Below are 27,797 nucleotides of genomic sequence, written 5' to 3' on the forward strand. Positions count from 1 at the left end.
GTACATTGAATAGGTAATAGGGAAAGACAACTGAATGGGACTCCTGTAAAACCAAGCACTTAAATTTAGGTTTATTCTAATCTGGCAAATTAGTGCAATATGGGTCATCAATTCAGATAATAGACTGACCCTAGGCATATATGTTCATGTTGTGGTGAGTTTTTGTAGAGAATGATAAAGGACTTTTTAAGCTTTATTGTTGTTGATGTTTTTCCGCTAGGGATTGGATTTGGTGCTATTCAACTATAAAAACTTTTTAATCCAGAATGCATGGCAAAATTGAATTCCCCCCCAGAACAATTCATCTGTTTTTCTACTTAATCATTTCCCTCTGCAGCCATGTCTAGAAAATCAGTTTCAACCCTGCATGTTACAGTTTTGGCATTTTTATTTTATTTATTCTTCATGTGCAAGAGTTTATGCTAAAACCTGATCTTTGAAAAAAAAAAATATGAAAGATACTGATAATAACTCTAAAACCTGACAGATTTTGCCCACTTGTTTCTTCTTGATATTCATTGTAAATATCCACATATTTTAATTAATTGCCTGACTATCTATTGGAAGCCTATGTTAAAATTGGTCCACATTGTAAATTTAAGTTTTGAAGAAATATTGGATCAGTTGATTGCTGTTAACTTAAGTAAAACTCCATATTTAAATACAATTGCTGTCAAGAGTTCATTACAATGTAGAATCCCTATTATACAGAGGGTTTTTTTGTACAGTTAATTTGATGGTCTTACAGACAAGGCCATAATTCTTATCCTGATGAGAAGTCAGTATGTTTACATGAGTGTCTTTGGCCCGTGGAAGTAACTCCTCCCAGGAACAGTGGTGGGAATTAGATGAAAGTAGTGACTATCTGTTAGTATCTCACAGGATATGAGGAGAAATCTCCACAGGAACATTAACATTTTCCAGTAGATGCAAGTGACTTTGTGAGCAGAACGATGTTCTCCCTTCTTAGGAGACCCACACTGACCTGGTCCACGTTGATGAAAGCCATTCAGCAAAATCACAGGTCAACCATCTACAGCAAGCCGCCCAAAGAAAAGATCGGGCCAGTGGTAGGACTGAATATCTTTGTTAGTAGTTGTTTGGTAGAAGTTGAATAGACAGACATGTTGTTTGTATCATAATGTACTGCAACATCAGGGAATCTAGTAATGTTTTTGTGTGCTAACTTGATGCTAAATTACAATTAATTAAATGATAAGGACCCTGTTGCCACACAAACAGTGCCACAGTCGTGGGAAGTCAGTATCTGTGATACTTCACTGTATTTCCCCTAATGCGAGGAATTCAAGCGAGCTGTGTTCCCCAGTCTGTAGAGTGGGAGAGATGTTTTATTCATTTGTTATTCCTAAATCAGTGTGAAGCTCGGGCCTCTGTAAAGGGATCCTATGATGGAACTGCAACATAGCGGCCGGTGTTTATGCCACTATAAATCTGTTGATCTGTCCTCAGGGATGTACACAGGGGCTTTTATAAAGCCTGGCTCAGGTTAGGAATACCAGAGTGCAGAGGGACAAAGGGAATAGCATGGTAGGACGATATAAATGGGGGCTGCTGTTATATGTCCCGGTGAGTCACTGAGATCAAGTCCTTCTGTTGTGGACACAGGTGTTCTCTCCCTTAATTCAACCTCTAGCTGATGACAGGAGAGGTTTAGGAGCTATAAGACAGTGCCTTGAAATGTGTCATAAAAAATCTTTCCTCATGCAATTATGTTTATGTTCTCTCTTTCTTACAGCAATCTTTCTTTGCCATATGTGTGTTTGCTGTGACTCTCTTGGGCCCGGCTGGATGGATCATGCATCACATCCCAGACTACCGACAGAGATCACCTCCACAAACCTGACTCCCATGCACACAAGTTATTGTGTGTGGATTTTTCCAATGTGTATGTCATGAAGGGAAGTAAAACTTGATGATGAAACTGTTTACCCTCTATAAAGACTTTGATATAATATCTGCTGTGGTATGTTTTATTTCTAAGACATGGGATGTATAAAAAATAGGCCAATTTGTTGACTGGTCTGATTACTGTAATGTTTGGAAAATGCTTAATATTTGCTTCAGCATAAACAGTAGTAAGCAAATGGGTCATTCCAGGGTGCAGTGACAGGATGTTGCTCCCAATCAGCCGGAGATGAGATGGAAATACACAGTTCAAACTATAATGGGAATTGTCTGTCAGTCTGTCAGTGGTTCAGACTCTGGAGTCTGTTTATCTTTCAGCTGCATTTTGCTCCTACAAAAGGATGCTGAACTTAATTTAAAGAAAATGCTGCATGTATCACAGGCTTGAAGAATGGTATACAAGTAGGCCTACATTTGTAAATGAATCACTCTTACTCAAGGCCTTCATGTGTTACTGGGGATTAATATTAGCCTAATTATAATATGCAGACCAGTATATTCACTGCCTGTTATCAAAATTAGGAAATACAATCAAAACAAAGGGAAAATCTGAATTTCCTAAAACACACAAAAACACTAATTATGTTAAAATAAGTTAAAATATAATTTTGCTCCATGCAAGACACGTCATGCTTATGATAATTACAATGTAACAACCATCTGTTGCATGTTCTGCTTTTATATGCAGCTCAGATCCACAAATGCGCAGGAATATATCGGCAAACACACCAATTTCCTTGGTATTTCCCTCCTATAATGTTCAAAGAGGACTAAGGGGGTTGTTAGAAATCTTGAATGACAATTTGTCAAAGGTGGATCAGTCCATTTGGAAAGGTATGCTGTGGCAGATGTATATCAACGTTGTTCTCTGCCCCGAAAGAATACAATTCTCAAAATTAAAATCAAACTCACAAAATTGGGTTTTAGTTTTAATTCCGCTAAACGCGACCGCACCACCGCTAAAAAGCCACAGTGTACAAATCCATCGCGCAGAGTGGTACAATCAAGCCGAGCCTGAGCTGCAAGGAGGGTATATTCACTTTTTCACGACAGAAGGAAACACAACGCCGGGGAGGAAAAAAACACCAAAACAATTGACACTCTGGGTTTAACGGTTCCCAAAGTGTCTGCGAAATGTCTACGAAGGCAGAGCAGTGTAAGTACGGCTGTGTGTCTGTTTTTCCTGTCTTGTCATGGAGGTTTGGAAACTGGAAATGTGATTTTTGTTTTAATCAAGAAAGCGAATGAGGGGAGCTGTCCTTGGTGATAAAACCGCGGTTGCCATGGCAGGTTGCAACACGTCCTCTCACTGCAGAGGATGGCTGGAGGGCTCAGCGCACACAGGAAGCCGCTGTGTATATATGTATATTTCTCGGCAAGGGAAAACAATGTAATGGCTACATCGTCATGCTATCTTTTTGTGTTGTTTTGATTGACTTGGCTTGATGAGGCGCGTGCAGAAAGCGAGGTGTGCTGCTGGTCTCAAGGTCGACCTGACAGATTCTTTACTGAACAATATGGTGGCATTAGAGTGATCAATAACGTGGTTTGATCACACCGTCCTGAAGACTCTTGTTCATTTCCTCCTAAATCCTCCGATTGCTTTTGAACAGATGGAAAGCACCCCTATCTTCAGAATTTCTTCAATATTAGTACTGAATGATCTCTACACACTTGTAATCACATATTGCTCGTTTTTTAGTGTATAACTGACATAACATATGGGGTCAGACTTGGTGTTTGGGGCTTCCATTTCAATTGGCAGTGTTGCTGATTGTTTAGTGGTCAATATAGATCAGAAAAACAACAGAGAACAACAAATTGTCAGCTGTTATCTCTATAATTTTTAGGCATCAAAATGCGATGAGAAGCATGTGTGCTACAGTTTGTTTTGCAGCACATACTTTACATGCTTAAAGCCTGCAGCTGTTATTTTTTTATTTTTGGGGTTTGTCATTTACAGGTCAGGGAGGAAGCTAAACACCACTGCCCAAAGTCACAGAAAATGGGTCAGCGATCACGCTCCAACTTAATTTAACTCTTAATTTAACCCGACAAAAATAACACGTTTATACCTAAAACCCTGACCTGAGGGAGAAGTTCAACATAGAAGTTGCTGAAATGTCTCTCAGTATCATCTGCAAAGGGATGAGTAAACGCTCTCTCATGTCTCATGCTGACTGCATTTTCCCAGCTTGACTTGGGACTTGAACTGGCAACCTTTTGTACATGAGCTTGTTTCTGTAAGCAATAGGTTACAGCTTCCTCTAGGGGTTCCTGTGACCTCACTGCTGCAAAAAAAGGTCCCCTGGTGAAGGCCAGACAGCCATGGGAACAGAGACTCTTTGTTTGACTTGATAATTGGAGCATCCATGTTACATGCCGTCTTACATGAACCAAGAAATACAACTCCATGCATGTTCTACCATTTGTCTTATCTGTGCACTCAGATTCATATGATAGTCTCACTAGTGTTGATTTGCTTGTTACTCTGCTCTTTATTTTGTCTAGTTGCCTCTAAGATACGATACTTGCAAGAGTATCACAACCGTGTGCAACACAATATTTACCCTGTGCCCTCCGGAACAGACATTGCAAACACACTGAAATACTTTTCCCAAACCCTGCTCAGGTAAGTACCCTGCTTTGGAGCTAACAGGTGAAGTAACAGACTGTAGAATGTGAATGATATTTAGCTTCCTCACATCAGACGAGATAACTTACAGCAGGTTGTTCTGACACACTTCTTGAAAGAGATGACAGTGACACCATTAATATGAATTTAGTATGTCAAGAGGAAGTTAGGGAAGTGGCCAACTGTGTCTACTGTTTGCCCTGCTTTGAAAGATAGAAGAAGATGGAGCAGATTTCCTACGGAGTTATGGTGTTGTTTTAAAGCAGCAGCAGAGATAGATGGCTCAGTGATGTTTATTGATTCAGTGGTTGCCTGTTAAATGAATGCTTCCCTGGGGCGGCCTGTTGTGTCCTTCCCAGAGGGGCCTGGTGCGGGGCAGCTCCTTCGGCTATGCAGTTGCAGGGTCAGCCTGCTCCCCTGGGTGCTGTGAAAGCCTGAGGAAGGAACAGCATGTTATTTCCTCCTCCAACACAGGTCAAGTAGGCAGCCATTTTGGACACATCAGATTTCACGATGTGTCATGTCCCTGTTTTTCCAGCTGGAGCTTCTTCCATATCAGAGTAGGCTGCAGTGATAGGATCATTTGATATGTCATATGGTTGGTTTAGTCTTCCTGCCTGCTGGCTTCACAGAAAATATTAGTGCTGTCCAAACTTATTAGCTAATTTACAAAAAGGATGGGATTACTGGAGGCTGAACTTGTATGCCTCACTTGTATTGTTATTATCAGCTTAGGGTGCAGTCTATTTAAGATTGGCAGCCAGCCTCAATTCTACACTTTATGCCTCAGCCCCATAAGGATTATTCCTCTGCTGAGTGATGCTCACAAAGTATCCTGGTTACTTTGTGCTTTGCTGAGGGGCTGTCCAGCACCAGCAGCCACTGTGCTTTTTTAAACATGGCCTATCTTATGTCTTTGGCACAGATGGAACATGACAGGGGCTGCAACTGTGGGAATCTGTGTAAACTCAAGTGATGATTTGGTCTCTGAGGGGCATTTGAGTGTGAAAGGAATGATGCCACTGTTAACAGCTTCTTATTATTTTTCCTGAAGCAGAGCTTCTTAGCCTCAGATATGCAGAATAAATAATTCTTCCCACCATTAGTGGGGTCTAGTTTCCTCAGCAGGGACTCCAGGATTATCCGGGGTGAAGAAAGAAAGAAGGGAAATGAAAAAGAACGACAGTGAGAAAGTAAGAGTAGTGAGCCTTAAAAAGTGGAGCAGGCGTGTGTCATGTTCCTGGAAAGAAAAACTGAAATGGCCAAAGGAGGTGTTTGTTGATTCACACACCAATTTCAGTTTTAGCACAGGTCAGATGCAGAACAGAAAATAAAGAAAGGTTACATTTTTCTGTTTACTGACAATTACTTTATATATGCTTCCTTAAAGAAGAGGCAAAGCTGTGTCATATTTCTCAAAGGTCAGATTGAGCTCTTTGCATCAGTGAGCAATGCTGACTTCATGCCAAACTATGAGAATGTATAGTATTGTTTAGACATAGTTCTCTGTAATTCTGTAACTTTAGGAAGTCTGATTGTGCTTTAAATTCCTGCTACACACACGCAGTCAATGATTTTGTATTGCCAGTGCAGGGTTTGACAGTCAATGTATGTCATGTGTCTGTATCAGTGCATTTCTACATGTGTTTTATGTGTCGTACATGTTTGTAATTCTTTGTCGTTTGTATGTATGTGTGTGTGTATGCACATATGTGTGTGTCTTTGTGTGTTCAGTGTATGTGTGTGAGCGTGTCTGTTGATCTCTATGTTCATTGTTCAAAATAATGATGTGTTCTATATGAGAAATGGGCAGTGAAAAAGTCATACTCTGAGATACAGTCTGTTGTTGTGAATTAGTCCAGTTTGAGTTTACGCTGTATATAATAATGCAGCTTTATGAATGAATCTACACTGATTAAAATCTTACAGAGTATAACTTTGAGGGGATAAGTCAGAAAATGTTACATTCTGCTGTTGACAGTATAAACTGTTAAGCTCAACATTATGCATCTAATGTTATGTTAAAAAATCTTGAAATCCCCTTTCTCACTTGCCGAGAATGCTGTAACTCTACTTTTTGAGTGACCTTTCAAAATAAAAACAATAAAAAAAACAATACATCAGAATTTATAATCTGGGCTCTCTTGATAAATCCGAATCATTTGCCTGATAGAACAGCTTAGCTCTTTAATAATGTGCAGTAAAAAGAGCAATGCTCTCTGGCCCTCCCCCCCCCCTTCCCCCTCCTCCACCCTAGATGCTCCACACTCAACCCAACTAGTTTTTTCCCTTTTTGTTTTTCCTCTCTTAAAATTGAATATAACCACCACCTTCCCCAGGGGACAACAAACACAATTGTCCATCCTACATTAGCTCACAAACATAATGCTACCAGTCATCTTCCCCTGATACAACCTATTCCTTTGTCATTATAGTTTCTCCTTTACCGTAGATTAGTTACATTTATTTTAGAAACCTGAATCCATATGCCTGTTGGATCTCATTATTTCTCCTGATGATACTGGTACAGTATCATAACGTATGCATACGGACATTATTTCTCTGGCGCAATAAACATGTGCTGTGACCTAGGAGCACTTGATCTAACCTCACACACATGTTTATTACTGGCTGAAGCATGTTTCAAAAGTGTCACCTCTGTATTTTCCCGAACCAATTTGGTGTCACTCCCATCCTTGACAGCCCCACTAAAGACAAGGAAATTGCTTTTTTTTTCTTTTTTTATTCCACGGCTCATTGGCCTTTTTGCATGGTAGCCTCTGACCTTGCTGATTGGAAGATGGCAGCCATCGAGGGACAGTCATTTGCACTGTGCCTTTTTTGAGAAGTATGGGGTTGCCACTGAAAACATGCCATTTTTTATATTTTTGCTCCTTGTCACCAGATACGCATGAGATGCAGTGATCATTGCAGTTTGTGCTCATGTTTTTTTTGTTTTCCAAGTGCAAAGATAGACAAAACGAAATAAATTTAATTAAAGTCACTCTGAACAGACAAAGCAGGGAAAAATTGCCCATGCCTTCAGTGATACAGTCAAATAGTGAGACACTGCATCCTATGTGGGGTTTATCTGGGTTTGTTTTTTTCTATTTACGCTGTCTCTGTAGTGCCATTTCAATGTAATGTGCTGTTTTTTTGTGTCTTTGTTGTCTCTTTTTTTCCCTTGTTCCCCTCCCCTACCCTCCCCTCCCCTCCCGCCCCGGAGCAGCATTCTGTCCCGCACAGGCAGGAAGGAGAACCAGGAAGCTTCCAATTTGGCCGTGCCCATGACCATGTGTCTTTTTCCTGTGCCATTCCCACTCACCCCATCTCTAAGACCACAAGTCAGTTCCATCAACCCTACAGTTACTCGCTCCCTCCTTTACAGCGTTCTGCGCGATGCCCCGTCAGACCGCGGGGGGCAGGGGCAGCAGAGTCGGGACGCTCAGCTCTCAGAGTACCCCTCTCTGGACTATCAGGGCCTCTATGTGACCCTCGTGACCCTGCTTGACCTGGTGCCCCTGCTGCAGCACGGTCAGCATGGTGAGTCAAGGCCCAGTGCACCACTGTTTGTCATCATCATCCCGAGCCTGGCCTGCATGAAGCCACTGCTGCTTTTTTGGCCTCTTTTGTAACTGGAGGAGAGAAGTCCTGCTGAGGATCTTGAGGGATGCATGGGGTTTTTGGGAGCACGCTGGATCCTGTCAACTTAATCGCTCATAAGCCATTGGATACACCAGACATAGGCCTTCTCTTCTGTGTATCATACTTGACTGCATGTTTGTTATGTAAAGTGGGAGAAATGTTTCACTTATGTTTTCATGTGCAATTATATAAGTTAAATGGAAAACACACATAGGCATATATAATGTTTTTTTTTTTCAATACATTCAGAATACATCTGAGAATTATTCATTTCCACACTGTTTTTCACGGGCCCAAGGCTGCATCACAGTCAGTGCTCTTGTTTTTCATGAATATTTTACTACTGTTAAAAAAAGCTCAAAAGCATGAAAACCCTTCCTCTTGACTAGAATGCTCTACTTTTCCTGAGGGCAAATTGTACTTAAGTGGCTTTAAAAAAAAGCTCACTGCCCTCAGTTCATATTCCAAATGTTTTCCTTTATTTCACTGTTGTTATAATATATAAAAATATTTAATGACATTTCCATGTAACTTTGACATCTGTGGCTGCATACAGTATGTGAATACTGTATGTACCGTTAATTGAATGAGTGTCTGTGTATCTCTCTTTGTCTTTTTTTTGCCTTTTTCCCTTTCTCATCAGATCTGGGACAGTCCATATTTTACACAACAACTTGCCTCCTGCCCTTTCTCAGTGATGATATTCTCAGCACTTTGCCCTATACTATGATCTCCACTTTAGCCACATTTCCCCCTTTTCTCCACAAAGACATCATTGAGTACCTGAGCACCTCTTTCCTCCCCATGGCTATATGTGAGTATGACCTATCATAAGATCATTTAGACAACTAATTCACTTCCTGTCATAATTAAACTGTACCTATATGGTGATATAGTTGGTGACTGATGAAATGTATTCATGTTATTTTCATCAAAAGATTTACTACTATCTTAAACACAACGGGGAAGTGAAGTTCATTCTTTCTCTTCCTTGCTCGTCTGTAGTGGGCTCCACTCGGAGGGAGGGAGGAGTCCCGGCCTATGTCAATCTGTCTGCTTCCTCCATGCTCATGATTGCAATGCAGTACACCACAAATCCAGGTAACCCATCATATTGGCTGATTTTGTAACTTGCATGCAGAAATAACCTAGACTGTAATGTTAGGCAGTAATGGCGCTCTACTTAAACTGATCTCTTTTTCTTTCTAGTGTATCACTGTCAATTGTTGGAGTGTCTAATGAAGCACAAACAGGAAGTGTGGAAGGTACTTCCCCTCTAAACACATAATGCAGATATATGGTCATGTGTGTACTGTAAAGCACAATGGAAGGTTTGCCGCTGTTCCACTAACTTCAATGCAAACTCTCATTTAGCATTTCTTTAATCTGTCTATCTCAAAAAAAACATAAAAGCCTATTCCTGGGGTTTACTTTCCATATAAGACAAATCAACATCCACTACAGCAGTTGCTATTAGAAATTGAAACCTTTGTTAAGTTTATTTTGATTAATTTGAGAAGGGACATTGCAAATTAATAAACACGCATGGTAGAATTAGCCATCTGTAACATCTGTAAGCCCCTGGCCGAGATGTCCGTATTTATATCTATGGCCTGGCTCTGTTCAAACTAAGGTAAATAAAACTCTCCTACCAGCCTAAGCTCACTAATTAACATGTACATGTACAACATATTGTTTCTTTAATTCATACAAAAACTGAAATGTAAAAAAACAGTGCATGACTACCCCTGAAACTACAACTTGCTTTTACATTTCAGCTAACTGTTAGCTAAGCTAACGGTCTACTGGTGCTAGCTTCATATATAGCGACCATAGAACGGTGTCCATTTTTGTCTATTCCTTTTAAAACAAAAAAATATATAAGGTCCTTAATATAAAAAAAAAAAAATGAAACAATGGGCATCAGGCACCATTTAGTCTTTAAAATTGATATAAAGCATGTTGGAATTAAAACCATTAAGTTGCTTTCTATTCATTAGTATGCAAATATATGTCTTTGAATATCATGCACTTTGTAATAACTGTTGATGTTTGTACTGTGTGCAGGACCTTCTTTATGTCATATCCTATGGCCCATCCCAAGTAAAGCCTCCAGCTGTGCAGATGCTGTTTCATTACTGGCCCAACCTGAAGCCGCCAGGAGCCATCAGTGAATACAGGGGGCTTCAGTACACAGGTCAGTTTCTCTTAATGTCACATCTGCTGCTTGATCTGCCCTTGAACTAACTAAAGGTCTAACCTATCCCCCATTTTTCTTCTTTACTCCTCCCCCGCTGCCAATCTTCTGTCTCTCTTCCATTTCCTGGATCAGCCTGGAACCCCATCCACTGTCAACATATCGAGTGCCACAATGCTATCAATAAACCTGCTGTCAAGGTGACTTCAGTCTTAAAAACACGTTACCTAAGCCTTAGATATTAATTCTTACATCACAGGTACACTTATGGTTGTTGGATCCCACATCCCTTTACGTCTAGCATGCCTTATTACTGTGAGAGGATAGATTAGCACTTAGCAGCACACTTTGTATTCAAAAGCTGCTTCCCTTGAGAACAACTTCGGGAATGCATGGGGCATGTGCCAGATTGCCTCGCCGAGTTCAACTGTGTGTGTCGGCGTGTTTGTTTTTGTGAGCCCCTTGGTAAATAAATCAGTGAGAGTGGGGTAATGATATCAGCTTCTATGCTACTTTACTCCAGTCTCTGCTGTTGCTGTTCTGCTTTATCAGCTTCGCATGCCCTTACTCAACTGTGCTCAAAACTGACAAATAGAGTAGGAACAGGGGCATGGACAGGGGCGGATTTCAATTACCCGGAGCAGGGAGGGGGTACTGGGGGAGGGGGGCTTAATTGGAAGCGGTGACCCCGTGCAGCCCTTGAGGATGGGTGGCATCAAGTGAGCACACTAAATTACAGTGCACCATCTGAACATTGAGGCCACGAGCATTGAGGTTTAGCACAGGGCCAGGCAAAGGTTGCAAGGGAACAGAGTGCAGCATATGCATGCAGCCATCCACACAAAGGCGTGGGGAGACAGGTATAGGTGCCAAATGATTTCTTGGGCTAGATAATGTTATACTACCCTTGGAGAGTACTATGTAAGAGAGACAAATGGAAAATGTTAGCTTTAGTAAATGTAGTGTATGATAGTCTGTTCCAAGGGACTGTACGAAAAAACATTTGGGGGAGGAGGATTCAGAAAAAGGGAGGGTTGTTTTTTTCTTTTTGCTGAAAGGTGGGTAGTCAAAATATTTCTTTCGGAGAATGCCTTTAATGGTTGAACCTTTCAGAGATCACATCACTATTGTTATATTTGAGTATTTGCTAAATAGGATGTATCATTTTGTTATGTTTAATTCTATTCCATTGGTGGTTATGTAAAAATGTCATCTTCATTAACAAGGTTTAAATTGAAATACACCATCTTAAACACTTTATCCACTTTTGGTTATTAATGGCAACAATGATTTGTACGAATTCCATAGTGTTATATTACTTTTTGAAAATGTAAGCATAATGTTCAGTCCCCGTCCACACCAGATCATTTTTGTACAGTCCCTAAATTAGCAGAAATGGTTTATTTCTCTCTTGTTTGTATGAAAATTAAACCTCAAAGTATCTGTATGTTCACATTTTAAATACCCCATCCATATTCTAACTCTACCTTTCTTACTTTACAGATGTGTATAGATCCTACTCTTTCTGTTGCCCTGGGAGACAAGCCCCCTCCTCTTTATATATGCGAGGAGTGCAGCCAGAGGATAGCGGGGTATGCTTCTGTTTTACCTCTTTTCCCCATCCCCCAGATTCTCCCCCTCCTTCAATGAGCTGCCATTCAAAACATACATCACCTACTGCCTGCCTCATTATTCTTCACTTTAACCCAGGAAAAAATACATCACCATGGTTACTTAATTCCCTCACGCTGATAATGAGATCATCATCACGAAACCACGCAACCTCTTTTCTCCAGCGTCTAGAACGTGTTATAATTGCATGGCTCTGCAGTTTGTATTTTCTTTGATATTGAGGGAAGATATTTTGTTTGCTAGCTCTGTTAGTAAGTTGAGACTGCTGTGTATACACTAGGTGGAATTGTATGTTGAGCAGTTTGCCTATAAATCAAGCATTGTTTATTAATTTCTTTGACCTTTTCAGAGACCACGCTGAATGGCTTGTTGATGTACTCCTTCCCCAAGGTGAGCGTTCACAAACAAAAAGGTGTTTGAGTGTCTCTCAGTTTGTCTTGCTCCCCACAGACAGAGACATATATAATGTAAATGTGACATATGTAGAATATATTCAGTATAATGTACTATATACAGAAAGATTTTTAGCATTTTAATATGACAAAGGTTATTATATGTGCACATGTGTTCCTTTACTTTGATTATGTTTAAAGCCATAGTTAAATCTGATACTTAAAGTTTAGTCATCTGAGGATGTATTTAAACAGAGGTGTTTATAATAATATAACCTTTTCGAGTACCGTTTTTAAATGTCATTAATTTTTGCTTTACAGTGAAAACAGAGAGCTTTTTAGGCAGTGTACGTATATGTGCAATGTATAAAAGCTGCTATATACTGTATATAAAGTTTTAGACACATATCACAAGACACATATGACTAATTTCAAAAAGCTACTTCTGTTGTCTGCAAATTGAACATTTTTGTTAATTTGTCTTTGCAGCAGAAATATCTGCCATTTGTCAAAAGAAGGTAAGATTTGTATTTGTAGTGCAACTGCCTACTCTCTCAATGTCTCTCCATATTAAGGACAAATTAACCTTTGCAGTGATTTGTTTTTACTGATTAACCTCTCTACATCTTCAGATTAATGAAGTCTTGCCTTAAACTGCACATACAAAACACAAATGTGTACAAACAGTACACATGCTTTAAGTGGTTTTAACACAGAAAACAAACACATTGAACCTTGTGGAGGAAAATGTTTCATGAAATCCATTGTTACCTATTATTACATATAATAGGTAATTTATTTATGAACTGGAAATGTTTTCTTCATTGAGAAGTCAATTCACTGGAATAGCTCAGTAAAGGCCACATCATTTCAAATGAAGCTGCTGGGGGGTGATGTTTGTTTGCTGTTGCTGAACGTGCTGCTGAGGGTGCTCCCTGCTGGTTTCCAGGGAGACACCGGGAAAACTGAGTGTGAGATGATCTCAGGTATTCCCGTCAGGCCAAGCAGCCGTCCAATGTCAGGGGAAACAGCTGGCCTCCACCCTGCTTTGTCCAGCAGTTTATAATCCACAGCCTCCCTTTCTGATCAGGCGTTGTCACACTCATTTCAGAAAGCCCTTTAAAACTCCCACCTGGATTTACACCAGCTCGTTCATCTTCATCTGAAAATAGCTTCTCATAAATATACCATGATATGCAAGATAGAACATACTGTAAACAACAACAACATCAGTAACATCAGGGTAGTGTTTTTGGTTGTTGAAAGCCGGATGGGTGAATGACAGAACTCACCATCAGAGGACAGATATGTTAATTTGATAGGGAGCACTGCATCCCTCTAATGGCACAAGATTAGAGGCTGATCAGATTAGGATGGTTCTCTAGTGCCATGCCTTTTATTTTTAGAAACCTGAGACACCGTAGGGACACATAAAGAGTTTTTCTATCATTGCAGATGCGGACACATCAGCATCTCTAAACAAATGCATATTGGAGAGGACCATATTCATATTCAGAGCAGTTAGTTGCTTTTGAGGCCTGTAAATATGTTTATTTTTAGAGGCTTGTCATAATACATTATTGGCTGATTTGCTGTGATTGTGGGATATTTTTATTCTGTTGCCTACTGCGCAGAATAAAAAATCGACTGATCTCCTCCTCCTTTCCTGTTTCTTGGCTTTGCAGAATTGTAGCTCTCATGTTAGGAGGGCTGTGGTCACCTGCTTCTCTGCTGGCTGCTGTGGGCGCCATGGCAACCGGCCTGTCCGCTACTGCAAGCGTTGCCATGTCAACCACCACAGTAATGAGGTGGGGGCTGCGGCGGAGACCCATCTTTACCAGACCTCGCCCCCTCCCATCAACACCAGGGAGTGCGGAGCAGAGGAGCTAGTGTGCACTGTGGAAGCTGTTATAAGGTACATTCACAGTGTTTACACTGACATCACAGCCAGAGTTACAGGGCATATGCCTCTAATGCTGTTTTTCCCTGAATCCTCTGTTATCCTCTCCATACCCATCCAGCCTTCTCAAGGAGGCAGAAATTCATGCAGAACAGCGTGAGTTTGAGATGAACAGGCGTCGTCAGATGGGCCTGTCCGCCTCCCACCACTCTCTGGACAACATTGAGTTTGACAACAAGGAGGACGACCAGCACGACCAGCGGCTCCTCAGTCAGTTTGGCATCTGGTTCCTGGTGTGTAATCACAGTGTCTGTCAATAACAGGGAGTTGGGAGATAAGGATGTGTACAGTGCATGGCCTCTTATCGCTACCCTGCTAAATACTTGGTTACCTGACTGATTAGTTTGCTTCTCTGACCTTCACTCACATCTGCAGGTGAGCCTGTGCACACCCAATGAGAACACGCCAACAGAGAGTCTGGCTCGGCTGGTCAGCATGATCTTCCAGTGGTTTCACTCCACTGCCTACATGATGGACGATGAGGTTGGAAGCCTGGTGGAGAAGCTAAAGCCGCAGTTTGTCACTAAGTGGCTAAAGACAGTGTGTGAAGTGCGATTTGACGTCATGGTCATGTGTCTGCTGCCCAAGCCTGTTGAGTTTGCCAGGGTAAGGCCAAGATCCAGGTCAACTAAACACACAGTATATGGTTAAGGAATCATAGCCAATGTAGGTGCTGATACTGGATGTGGATGTGGGTGGGAAAAGGTTATATTCAGAACAAACAACCAACAGGAACATTATAACTGCAAATATCCATATTTGAACATGTTGCACTGTGCAGCAGCTATACAGTATATATCGTTAAATCAGCATGTCACTGAGGGCTGAGGTTTATCTGAATCCATCTGAACTCTCTTGGCTGTGTTTGATCTAAGTCAGTACATGCACACTTTTCCCCAGGTGGGAGGATATTGGGACAAGTCATGTAGCACAGTGACCCAGCTGAAGGAGGGCCTGAACCGGATCCTGTGTCTGATACCTTACAATGTCATCAGTCAGCCACTGTGGGAGTGCTTTATGCCTGAGTGGCTGGAGTCCATTCGCACTGAGGTGCCCGACCACCAGCTCAAAGAGTTCCGGGAAGTGCTCAGGTAATCCACCACCTCAAGTGTTTGCATATTGTAGTTGCTATTCCTGTAATAAAGACATGTCTTTTTGCATATAAGCAGATTTGAAAGTTCTTATAAGTTACTTGTAGCTGTGCTTATTCTGATATACCTTACATACAGAATTAACAGACAAATCTGTGCCTTGGTTTCAGTTTTGTCATTTGCTGGTGTATTTTTCTTATTCCTTACATCATGATAGGATGTCAAGATATTTCCAGTGCAGCTACAATACAGTCTGATAACAGATATGTATTTTTAGTAGTCCAAACATTAAAGATAAATGATTGGTGTGAATTCCACAGAATCGTCAAAGAAGGCTCTTTTCCAAAAATACTCTTGTCAGTCTCAATGGTCTATAATGCATGATGCTAGCTTTTGCAGCACGGAAAAATCTCAGACTAAAGAGGTGGATGCATTTTGGACAAAGGGGCTTATCAATAGTAGGTGTATCATCAGTGAAAAGCTAAGCAAATGTTGAAGTTTGATATTTTGGAATATTTTCTTGCAGAAAGTTGATTGATACCACTCTGATGCGATGTGCTAGAACCAGGAGGTGATGAGCTTAGCTTAGCAAAAAGACTGGTAGCAGGGGAACAGGTTAGCAATTTCCATATTGTATCTTGTTTGGTTAAACTGTGTACAAACTGAAATGTAAAAACAAGAGGAAGGGGAAATGAAATAGAGGCAGTGTGAGGACAACATAATTGTAACATGGAAGAACATTACAAATAACAGGAGTGAACTGAATATCACTGCGATTGTGTAACTGTATCCGAGGAACGTAATATTGTGTTTTGCCTTTTGCTTACAGTAAGATGTTTGATATTGAGCTGTGCCCCCTGCCCTTCTCCATGGAAGAAATGTTTGGCTTTATCAGCTGCAGATTCTCTGGCTACCCAGCGTCTGTGCAAGAGCAGGCTCTGCTGTGGCTGCATGTAAGCACGCACACACACACACACACACACACACACACACACACACACTCACTCACATGCATGCACACAAACACATGCTGTATCATGTCCAGTTGACATCCTGCGGTTCTGTCCACAGTGCGTGTGAATTGAACAGGTTGTCATAGAGTGTGAGAGTCTGGGCAGGGGCCCTGCTGAATATGGATCTGGGTCACTGAATGAGACTGAGAGAGATAGGAGGGATTTTGTCTTTCATCCCATATGCACTCACAGCTTGCTGCCCTGTATACATGGATCAATTTCAAGTTTTCTGTCACAACTACGATCAAAAGATTGCATTCATTTACCCTCATTTATTAGGTCACATTCAAATCAAACAGTGAAGTGGTGCTCAGTTTGACGCTGTACATCTTTCTCTGTATGGTATAAATCTGTGGTATGTTCATGGTGTGATATAGGTATTTATATTATTATTAGCGTCAGTTTACCTCTCTTACCCTACAGGTATTCAGCCATGCATGTAGTGTTTATGTTATAGCATAGAAAAAATACATTTAAAAAAGCTCAGCAACTGCAGTTTTCACTACTTTTTCCTCAGAAGAAAACGGTTCCTGATGAAAACACAATGAGGTCTGTGCATCATCCTGAGTAACTTAGAATTTGTTTCTGGAATATCAGAGTTTATCTAATGTTATTTTTCAATGTTTGAGCAGCATGAACAAAATTCCATTCATCTCTATTGTATTTAAAAGATGGCAAACGTTTTGTGAATTGACCCTTCAAACATTTGTGTGTCTTGTTTGGACCCAGGTGTTGTCAGAGCTGGACATTGTGGTGCCTCTTCAGCTGCTGATCGGGATGTTCTCTGATGGAGTGAACTCTTTGAAGGAGCTGGCCAATCAGAGGAAGGCACGCGCCTCAGATCTTACTGGCAACACTGGGGCTCGCAGGGTAAGGGAGACAGCTATGCCAAAACTACTCCCCCAAAAGAAAGATATGAGGGTTCAAAGCTCGTTTTGATTTAGTTTTATCCCAGTAACAAGCCAGGACTTATAGTATATTCCAAAAAACACCTCACTCTACTTAAAACATCACCTGACTTGATGTTATTACATCTTTGGGAGTTTTTGTTTTGGTTATTTTGCATTCTGTCAAATGCCTGCTTAGGATTATGACACATTTCTACTCCTTCCTTGCTTCTATTTTATACCATTCATTGAGATGTTCTGTATGTTGCCATGGTAACCTCCAATGTCTAAATATAGCTCTCTTAAAGGGCTTATTTGAACTTGACTGTGATGTAGATTTATCATTGAAATTTATAGCCGAGCAACTCTGCACTTGTGTCATTATATCTGAAAGTAACGGGAACGTTGCAGATTAAAAGACTATCAGAGGCATAAATGCTTTGAATATGAAGTCAAACACATATATTTTACTTTATATAGTGATGTTCTCTTTGCTCGTAGGTGAGCGTGGTGTCAGATCCAGGACGCCATGGGCAGCACAACACCCTCAGTCCATTCCCCAGCCCCTTCAGGAGCCCATTCCGGAGCCCCCTGCGCTGCAGCCCCTTTAAAAACCTGGGTCACGCCACCGGCCACTGCGCTCTGGATTTGGACTGTGACGATGATGACATGAACCTTGGCTGCTTCATCCTCATGTTTGACCTCATCCTAAAGCAGGTGACCACACATTCCTGATGAAAAATTGCTAAAATGATAATAATCATATTCCTAAAGGGACTACAGGTCTATTTACGATGCTCAACGGTGATATTTCTACCATACTCCTAAAGGGACTTGGTATTTGTATGGGAATCACAAAACGTCTTATAATACAAACACTATCATATTGCATTACTAAACATATGCCATATGTCCACTGAAGTCTGTTTGTACACAATTCTTCTTCTTGTTCATTCATATAAAGGATAACGACAACAATGCCCACAGGTGGGATCTTGATATGTGTGCGTTGTGCTCCACTTTTTGTTCCCCTTTTTTTTTACGGCCCTATCCCCTGCTGTCCCAGATGGAGCTCCAGGATGACGGTGTGATGCTGGGTCTAGACAGCAGCCTGGGGAAGGATATCGTGGGCATCATCAACAACGTCTTCCAGGCCCCTTGGGGAGGCTCACACACCTGCCAGAAGGATGAGAAGGCCCTGGAGTGCAGCCTGTGCCAATCCAGTATCCTGTGCTACCAGCTGGGATGTGAGCTTCTGGAGAGGCTGACCCCCCGAGAAGAGATTCGCCTTGTGGTGAGACACAGCATGATTTTGCATACGTCTAATATAAATAAACCCTGTGCATTAAGCAGGTAAGGCTTTAAAATGAATGTCACGTAGCCCCCATGTCCCCTACCACAATACAACCAAAAACACCACTGTGCCTGGCTGAGCCAGTGTTGTCGTAGATGACATAAAACGCAAATTTCTAAATCATTTTAATCTCCATCTCTTTTTGTTTTCGTCAACTTACATATAGGTAATTTTAAAATTACTTATGAATGACTCTATGTCATGCTCAGCAGAATTACTGATGAGTGTATGAAACATATAAAGGAGATTTTGAAAGTGTTTGATTTCCTCTACAGGAACCTACGGATAGTTTGGAAGAAACTTTGCTGTTGTCTCAGCCAGAATTCTGCCTCGGTGCTGAGAATGCAAATGAGGAAGGAGACAACCCATGTGGCGCGCACACTGACAACCCCAGTAACCATTCTCCTGATAACCCATGTGTGTATCAGTTCTGTACACAATGTTAAAAATCATTAAGTGTCATAACCAAATATAATTTAATGAACTAACCCTAACCCTAACCCTTATCTGCCAGAGGAATACCAATAATCCTTAATAAGGAATACTTCACCATTTTGGGAAATATGCTTGTTTGCTTTAGCTAAGCTAACCCATAGTATCTATGAAGCTAACCTATTAACTACAGTAAATTTACCGTTGGCTAGCTAGTTCTAGGTGGCTAGCTTGTAGCTTCATATTTAAAGGAATATTTTGACATTTTGGGAAATATATTTATTTGCTTTCTTGTGGAGAGTTAGAAAAGATTGATACCACTCTCATGTTTGTACGGTAAATATAAAGATACCGCTAGTAGCTAGTCTTGGCCTAGTTCTTGGCCAGGTGGAGTGACTTCCTAGAATCTTGCAACCAACGGAAACTTACTGCTCCCGGCCAAGAAATAGCTGTTTCCCCCCGTTTCTAGTCCTAATACTAAGCTAAGCTAACTGGTTACTAACTCCATTTCCACATTTACCTTACAGATGTGAGAGTGGTATCGATTTAGAACTCATGTTTGCATTGATATGTTTCACACTTGTCATTCAACCACGTCTGCTCTGCGATAGTGCAGAGTAACTTGAAAGTTTAGTTGTTTCTAACACTACACTTTTCCTTCCAGCCATGAAGAATAACTCTGATAAGAAGTTCTCCTACCAGCAGCTCCCTGTGTCTTTGAAGCTCATATACACCATTCTGCAGGTATAATAAAACCGAGGTCCGGAGGCTGAACGGATTCATGAATGTTTTCTGTGATTTATTTCACACATCTCCTTTGTATCCAGGACATGTCCAAGTTTGAGGAGCCTGACATCTTGTTCAACATGCTGAACTGTCTGAAGATCCTGTGTCTCCATGGAGAGTGTTTGTACCTTGCCTGCAAGGATCACCCCCAGTTCCTGGCCTACATCCAGGAAAAGATGCTCATCCCGAGGTGTGTGCTGTCAGGTCTTTTTAATCAAAATTGTTGTAAAGTTGTTGTATTTAACCAACTGCTTGAAAGCAATGTGTGTGTGTGTGTGTGTGTGTGTGTGTGTGTGTGTGTGTGTGTCTAACTTGGGGTTTGTGTTACAGTCTGTGGTCCATGTTGAAGTCAGAGTTTTGCCAGCTGGCCTCACTGGCTGTGCCTCAGCTTCTCCATGCCCTGTCTCTGTCGCATGGGGCGGACATCTTTTGGAACCTCATCAACACAAACTTCAACAGTAAAGACTGGAAAATACGGTTTGAAGCAGGTGAGAGAGAGGCATATATATTACTTATATTGTGTATATCTGATATCTGCATTTATTTCTCAAGATGAGACACATACAGTGTACAACGTCATATGCAAGTATTAACACCTCATCAAGCGCATCATGATGACTGGACTAAACCGTACTAAAACTTTTATTTTTTAATTTTCATTTTGCAAGCGAAGGGGTTGTGTATGAATGAACCGTTAGACGAAGACCCCAGTCTGTTTATATAATATGCTACCTAAACCACTGCCTGCCCACATCTCCTCCTTCAGTTGTCATGGTTACCGTGGCTCAAACAGGCGGCAAAGAGGAATAGTGGGATTAATAAGGTTTTTCTCGCCTTGTGATTGGCAGAGAGGAGTTCTATGACCTTGAGACAGAGGACAGGTCCTCTGACTCAATGGATGAAAATAGGGAAACTGGAGAGGAGCCCCAAACATACAGTAAATATTTCTCAGAAGGTGTAAAGAAGGTTATTAGCCTATTGTGTATATAAATACTCTAGAAAATGATAAAATAAATCAGTCATTCAGTCTTTCCACCTTAGTAAAATGATGCACCATAATGACAGGTTCAAATGCTGATGGTCTCTATATCATGACCACATTATATATATAACCTTAAATGTGACCAACAGACAATGTGGTGCTACTCTGTAATGTCTCTTGACTGCCACACTGACACCTAGTGGTCAACACTTGGTGCTATCTATCAGCCCAGAGTGGGTGAAAGTTTATGGATTTCAGAATAAAGCGTCTATTTTTAGATTTCAACGTGAGTCATAATAAATAACAGCAAAAATTACTGGATCTTCTTTTTTTAATTATAGAAACTATATTTTTACGCAAAAAAATAGAGAAAGATGAACAGCGACACTTTTTGTTTACCTCTCTTTATAAATGTTACATATAACAAACATAATTCATATTGATATACCCATGCATTATGTGAAGACCAATTTGATGACATAGAAATACAGTAGAGGCTTATACATTAACTTATCTTCATCAATTACCTCATTGCCTGTTCTGTTTATTTTATCTAGGTAATTATGGCCAGACATGTGGCAGCTCAGTTGTCTCTTCTTATTGTGTAATTTGTCTGAAGTTCCTGTACACTCTGTATTCTTATGAAAACTCCCAGTGGAGAAGGTAGCGGTGCTGTGTCGGTTTCTGGACATCGGTGCGGTGACGAAAAACCACTTGCTGAAGTATTCCCTAGCCCATGCTTTCTGCTGCTTTCTGGCCTCTGTGGAGGACGTCAACCCAGCTGTGGCCACCCGGGCCAGACTGCTGCTGGACACCATCAAGAGGCCGGCCCTGCAGGTGACCTTGTTAGCCCCCATTTAAGTCCAATGTTTATTGGACTTAAATGTGTGTTCATGTAGCTGCATATACTCATATCCTGCTGTGTATTTACATGTATGTGTTGTTTATTATACAGGGGTTATGCCTGTGCCTGGATTTCCAGTTTGACACTGTTGTAAGGGATCGGCCCATCATCCTAAGCAAGCTCCTGCTGCTGCACTTCCTGAAGAAAGACGTTCCTGCGCTGAGCTGGGAGTTCTTTGTCAACCGCTTTGAAACATTATCTCTGGAGGCTCAGTTACACCTGGACTGCAACAAGGAGTTCCCTTTCCCTACTAGTACGTAGCTGCTATGTCTACATTTTTTACAGAGTTTTTACAGCTACTCCACCTACTCTGCGTGTTTCTTGACAGAATATTTATTGTAACATAAACATTACAGCCTAATAGTGCTCCAAATTGTAATCTTTCTTTTGACAGCCATCACAGCCGTACGAACCAACGTAGCCAACCTCAGTGATGCAGCAATGTGGAAGATACGACGGGCCCGCTTCGCTAGGAATCGGCAGAAGAGTGTGCGTTCGCTCCGTGACAGTGTAAAGGGAGGCCCAACAGAGTCTAAACGGGCATTTTCACTCCCTGAGTCACTGAGCAACCGAATTCGTGAGTAGCACAGATCAGCCCATTAATCTGTCTATCAATTTGAATCTGAACCTAAATCTGTCACTTTCATTCAGTCTGTGGTCAAGCAGTATTTGCAAATACCTTCTGAGACCTTTAATGTCTCATAGGTGCTTTGTTTGACTTGTCATTACAGATACAATCCATGACTGTATCTTTAAGTCAGTTTATTATCACTTTATATGTAGAAAAACAGCATTGTTCTAAGTTGGTGATCACGCTCCATTTTCTATTCTTTGTGGGTGAAACTAAATGCAATTTGCAAATACTATTTGACTAAAGTTGACCCATTTTCCTAATGTTTCTCCCCTCACTCTTCCCAATGTTCATCTCACTTGAATATCTAAATACTACTTTGTTGAATAAAGGAGTAACTCCCATTCATCATTCATTTTATCTTATCTGCACAGAAGGCTGTCTGAGTGTCTGGGAGATGCTTCTTCTGTTGGCTTCAAACAGATGTGATTTGATATTTGTGTTTGCTCTAATTCTTGATAAAACGTGGACTTTATACTGTCCTGAGGCCATATAGTTTTTTGTGTGTGTATGTGTTTGTGTGTTCACATGTATTTGGTGACAATGACGCTCAGACATGTGTCCTGTACTACCTCCCCTGTACATTCTCCTAAATTGTGTTCTTCATATGTGGTTTTTAGCTCTTAGGCTTACGAGGCAAGAGCACTCTGCCCCGACACTGGGAGATTTGATAGAAAAAGTCCTACCAGGTAAATAACAAAATCTGAAACATTATTCTTCATAATCACATTGAGGAAAATGCAGTATGATTATCAATAAAGCTAACATGAAATTCTGACAGAAAATATGAAAAAGCAATGTTTGCTCTATTGTGACAGTCATTGTTTTTTCATCCTTCACTAACTCTTGCTAACAGCTAGCTGGTTATTTTTTTGTGTTTACCCCTTCTACATATTCCATGAACACGCTGCACTGATGTATGTGTATTGCATGATGATGTCTCCACCTGTCTCAGAGAAGTGGACAGGATGAGTTGACTCCACCCACCTCTATGTTGTTGCCTCCCTGGTCCTGCACCCTTCCCTCTTCCCATCTTCTCCTCTGTCTGCAGCACGTTTCCTCCCGCACTTTAACCCTGATGCTTCAGCCCCTCTTGTAGGCCAGACCCCGTCTCCCGAGGACGACACTATCATTAGAGACCTGCTTCCTGAGGACGCCGGCGTTGATCACCAGACGGTTCACCAGCTTATTATGGTGCTCATGAAATTCATGGCCAAAGACCAGAGCAGTGCAGAGGCCGACATCGGCAGTGCCAAGGCTTTCAACACAGTGAAGCGTCACCTGTACGTGCTGCTGGGCTATGACCAACAGGAGGGATGCTTCATGATTGCTCCTCAGAAGATGCGCACCTCTACCTGCTTCAACGCCTTCATCGCCGGCATTGCACAAGTGACTGACATATAATCTATCATCACCTTTCTTGGTATTCTGTGACAGTGTGTGTGTGTGTGTGTGTGTGTGTGTGTGCGCAGCTAAAGATTAACTGATATTTTTAGTAAGACAATAAATGACAATAACACAAATGGTGATGAATTGAAATGTTGTTTCTTCCAGGTGATGGACTACAATATTTGTTTGGGGAAGCAGCTGCTCCCCCTGGTGGTCCAGGTATTGAAGTACTGCACGTGTCCCCAGCTGAGACACTATTTCCAGCAGCCCCCTCGATGCTCTCTCTGGGCCTTGAAACCACACATCAGACAGATGTGGCTCAAAGCCCTGCTAGTTATACTATACAAGGTACTCTTTGTGTTTTCAGTGCATGGATTATTCATTCGGTCTCCTAGATAATATATGTTTTCACCTGTAAGTGATTACTGAATCTTACATATTTTCTTTAGAAGTTATGATATACAGTATAAATTACAATATATTTTTCTATGCACCGCAGTACCCTTACAGAGACATGGATGGGAGTAAAGTGGTCCTCCATCTGATCCACATCACCATCAACACACTGAATGCCCAGTATCACAGCTGTCGTCCCCACGCTACAGCAGGACCCCTCTACAGCGACAACTCTAACATGAGCCGCTACAGCGAGAAAGAAAAAGGTGAATCAAAATAAAGGATGTTGTTTATCTGAACACCAGACTTCTAAAATGCCTAGTCTGCTGAACAATACCGTGTAGATTATAATGGCATGATGGGATAAAAATGACTTCCTACAGGGATTTGTTTGTCTCTTAAATGCAGTACTGATGTTAAGTTTTTCTTCATGATAGAAGAGGACAGTGTATTTGATGAGTCAGATGTCCATGACACGCCGACTGGTGCTGCTAACAAGGAGTCACAGACCTTCTTTGCCCGCCTGAAGAGGATTGGTGGCAGCAAGTCTGTGAAGTACCAGCCAGTAGAGCTGAATGCCAAGAAAAGTAAGAAGCAGAGGCTTACAGAGTCAAACATAGTATAACAGTAGAACATATTTTTTGAAATTGCGGGAGGGTCTCGCTTTCACTGGGATAAAGTCTTAATTTTTCTTCTGTGTATCAGGTGAAATTGAGCTGTCAGAGTACCGTGAAACCAGCGCTCTTCAGGACAGCATTCTGCACTGTGTGAGGGAGGAGAGCACCAGGAAGAAGCGGCTGCAGGCCATGCACAAGCAGAAGTCTCTGGACATTTCAAACACTGACTCCATCCTCTTTAATCTGGACGAACACCGACGTAAATCCTGCATTGATCGCTGTGACATGCAGGCGCCCCCTGTGGCCCCATCCTCAGCCACATCCCACGGCAGGCACCAGGGCAAAGGCTCATCTAATGGCTCTTCAGTTCGAGTGGAGGGCAGTGATGCTGTGGATCAGCGAGGCTCCAAGCCTGTCATCCCAGAGGTCCGCCTCAGCTGCATGGAGACCTTTGAGGACAAGTTAGACCTGGGCTCGCTAGGAGGATCAGCTCAGGGGAAGGAGGACCAAGACCTCATTGACCTCTCCTCGGACTGCACCTCCATTCCAGAAAAACACTCACTGCTCTCCATGTCCGACAGCGACTCCTTGGTGTTTGAACAGTTGCCTCCTCTGAGGATCGTAGAAAGCGACGAGGAGTTTGACCTCAACACCATCGTAGCCTCCAAGTTCAACGGGAGTCCAAAGTTCTCTACTTCTCCTGCTAGCAGCAAGACTTTGCGACTGTCTCCTGTGGTTCAGGTGAGTGTAGAGGACTGTTCCAGTGACCTGCGGGTGGCAGAGGGAGGCTCAGAGCAACCGCTTGTGGTAAAGAAGCCAAACCCTGTGACTCCTAGTGTCTCCCTGGATCTTCCTGACCAACTGGAAAATGTCTGCCATGAAAGCCCAATGACCCTGAAGCAGAAGAGAGACTTGCTGAAGAAGACCCCAAATGTCCCCGACACCTCACTAGACGACAGTCCCTCTGGTAGGACCATCTTCTTGGACATCCCAGAAGACAAAGCAGAGCCTCTTCTCTCACCAGAAAAAAGCAAGAGCGACAGCAACAACGAAGAAGAAGAGGATGGGGATGATGAAGAGGACGACGACATGGGTGATGAAGCTGACAGCGACCAAAAACCTGACAATGCGGATGACAATGATGAGGCAGAGTTTAAAATCCAGATTGTTCCCCGACAACGGAAGCAGAGGAAGATAGCTGTCAGTGCCATCCAGAGGGAATACCTGGACATCACGTTTAATATGTTCGACAAGCTGGGCGGTGAGCAGACCACAGAAACCGGTAAGAAGGAAGGATGGATAAAGATAATTTTGGTGGTCAGGTTCTGGTCAGGTGCTGTGTAATTTCATTCAACATGATTTTTTACGGTGATGTCTAAGATTTGAAGAGGCTTATCCAATACCTTTTATAAAAGCACAATAATCACCTTTTGTAACAGTGTGGTCAAAAGTGTGTATTTCAACCATTCAAACTACAATAATTTTAACTAAACTTAAAGGACCATACCAGTGTTTTTCTTCAAGTTGTATCCCATTTACTACAAATCATCTCGTGACAGTTCACAATTTTGCAAACCATGCTGATGTGTTTTGAAATTTCTTTTTCCATGGTTACCGACACCCAGCAGTTTCCATTTCCGTGCAATATAAAAATAAGCAGACTATTAAAACTTGTGTTAAATCACTTACAGATTACAGACACAGACACTTCTTTCTGCTCTTTTTTTTAATGTTCCAATTTCTTATGTGCTATAAAAATCACATTTTATTGGTTATTTTATTATTATGAAAGTAACATTAACAATATGAGGTAATGTAGTGCAGACCTTTCTAATCAATCTGCACTTTAATTACATTACCACATGATGACAATGCAGCCTTGACTAAAATGAATACAGGCTTAATGTTCACTGTAATGGATAGCACAATTCAAGCACAGTCTACTGATAGATGTTCACTCCATATTCCAAATAAAATGGAAGCCAATGGCAGCCTGGCATGCTGGGAAAAATGCATTCGACAATGGACAGCATAAGTGTGAAGAATACATGCTTTGTAGGATAGAGATGAATATTGCCAACACATGGGTATGCTCCTTTAAGTTTCTAGAATAAAAGTGCACTTTGAAACATGTGTAAGCTGCCTCAAATACGTATTTAACTAACCACTCCAGGTGTGTGTTGTCCTGTGGTGTGTTTCTATGTATGTGTTCACTGATCCTTTCCATTCATACTAACGCTTTAGAGGTTTTTCAGCACACATCAGAAGTTGTCAAACTATATAATTTGAGTTAACATAAAAGAAGTAGAAGAGCAAGACCAAAGATCAAACTGCAAACTGATTTTCTAAATCTGAAACTGGTGGTGCGGGAAACAAAACACTAAACTTCACATAAGAAACTATTAAATTAGTACTAAATAAACTAACAATCTCCTAATGGTAGCAAAAGTAGTGCTTATTACTACTGAATGTCCATATCTTAGCAGTTTTTTTTAAGATTATTTTTTGGGGCATTTTAGGCTTTTATTAGACAGGACAGATGAAGACATGAAAGCGGAGAGAGGGGGAATGACATGCAGCAAAGAGCCGCAGGTCGGAGTCAAAACCGCGGCCGCTGCTTTGAGGGGTAAACCTCTATATATGTGCGCCTGCTCTACCAACTGAGCTAACCCAGCCACAGCCACAACCCAGTTTTTTTTATTGGCATAAAACGGCATATATTCTGATGCCAATGCCCCGCCCATTATTTACCCATATTGCCTTGCAGATCACAAAGTTCTGTCTACATTGGAAAAGCCACGAGAATCTGCCTCAGCCCCAACGCTCGAAGCTGCTATGCCTGAAACAAGCCACCGCTCTTCAGTATCAAGTAGGATCCAAATACTTTGCTTATCAGTCTCCTTATGAACCTCAATAAATTTGACTGCT

General features: G+C 41.5%; 1 protein-coding gene and 1 long non-coding RNA gene across 10 annotated transcripts in view; both read left to right on the forward strand.

Annotated features, from left to right (window-relative positions):
* Positions 1-818: 818 nt before the first annotated feature.
* Positions 819-1,975, forward strand: LOC118493747. Its single transcript, XR_004895733.1, has 2 exons — positions 819-1,070; positions 1,757-1,975. It is a non-coding gene; the product is annotated as an uncharacterized LOC118493747 (long non-coding RNA).
* An 805-nt stretch (positions 1,976-2,780) lies between these two features.
* Positions 2,781-27,797, forward strand: part of LOC116035691 (protein unc-79 homolog) — a 32,652-nt gene continuing 7,635 nt past the window's right edge. For 2 of the 9 annotated variants that reach the window (XM_031278954.2, XM_031278959.2), the window contains exons 1-32: positions 2,781-3,082; positions 4,438-4,558; positions 7,791-8,104; positions 8,850-9,020; positions 9,212-9,307; positions 9,416-9,471; positions 10,274-10,403; positions 10,539-10,603; positions 11,907-11,995; positions 12,385-12,425; positions 12,917-12,945; positions 14,113-14,342; positions 14,449-14,620; positions 14,763-14,993; positions 15,288-15,478; positions 16,308-16,431; positions 17,221-17,361; positions 17,880-18,095; positions 18,445-18,672; positions 19,008-19,149; positions 19,829-19,908; positions 19,992-20,140; positions 20,281-20,438; positions 21,588-21,769; positions 21,888-22,089; positions 22,231-22,413; positions 23,088-23,156; positions 23,519-23,856; positions 24,022-24,204; positions 24,356-24,518; positions 24,690-24,839; positions 24,958-26,151. In XM_031278954.2, coding sequence (XP_031134814.1) covers positions 3,061-3,082; positions 4,438-4,558; positions 7,791-8,104; positions 8,850-9,020; positions 9,212-9,307; positions 9,416-9,471; positions 10,274-10,403; positions 10,539-10,603; positions 11,907-11,995; positions 12,385-12,425; positions 12,917-12,945; positions 14,113-14,342; positions 14,449-14,620; positions 14,763-14,993; positions 15,288-15,478; positions 16,308-16,431; positions 17,221-17,361; positions 17,880-18,095; positions 18,445-18,672; positions 19,008-19,149; positions 19,829-19,908; positions 19,992-20,140; positions 20,281-20,438; positions 21,588-21,769; positions 21,888-22,089; positions 22,231-22,413; positions 23,088-23,156; positions 23,519-23,856; positions 24,022-24,204; positions 24,356-24,518; positions 24,690-24,839; positions 24,958-26,151 — 5,860 coding nt within the window. In that variant the 5' untranslated portion in view covers positions 2,781-3,060. Of the gene's footprint in view, positions 3,083-4,437; positions 4,559-7,790; positions 8,105-8,849; positions 9,021-9,211; positions 9,308-9,415; positions 9,472-10,273; positions 10,404-10,538; positions 10,604-11,906; positions 11,996-12,384; positions 12,426-12,916; positions 12,946-14,112; positions 14,343-14,448; positions 14,621-14,762; positions 14,994-15,287; positions 15,479-16,307; positions 16,432-17,220; positions 17,362-17,879; positions 18,096-18,444; positions 18,673-19,007; positions 19,150-19,828; positions 19,909-19,991; positions 20,141-20,280; positions 20,439-21,587; positions 21,770-21,887; positions 22,090-22,230; positions 22,414-23,087; positions 23,157-23,518; positions 23,857-24,021; positions 24,205-24,355; positions 24,519-24,689; positions 24,840-24,957; positions 26,152-27,636; positions 27,739-27,797 lie in introns of all 9 variants that reach the window. The other 7 variants (XM_031278951.2, XM_031278952.2, XM_031278953.2 and 4 more) reach the window with 7 other exon arrangements.

Source organism: Sander lucioperca, chromosome 18 (assembly GCF_008315115.2).
Source record: "Sander lucioperca isolate FBNREF2018 chromosome 18, SLUC_FBN_1.2, whole genome shotgun sequence".
Classification (NCBI taxonomy): Eukaryota; Metazoa; Chordata; class Actinopteri; order Perciformes; family Percidae; genus Sander; species Sander lucioperca.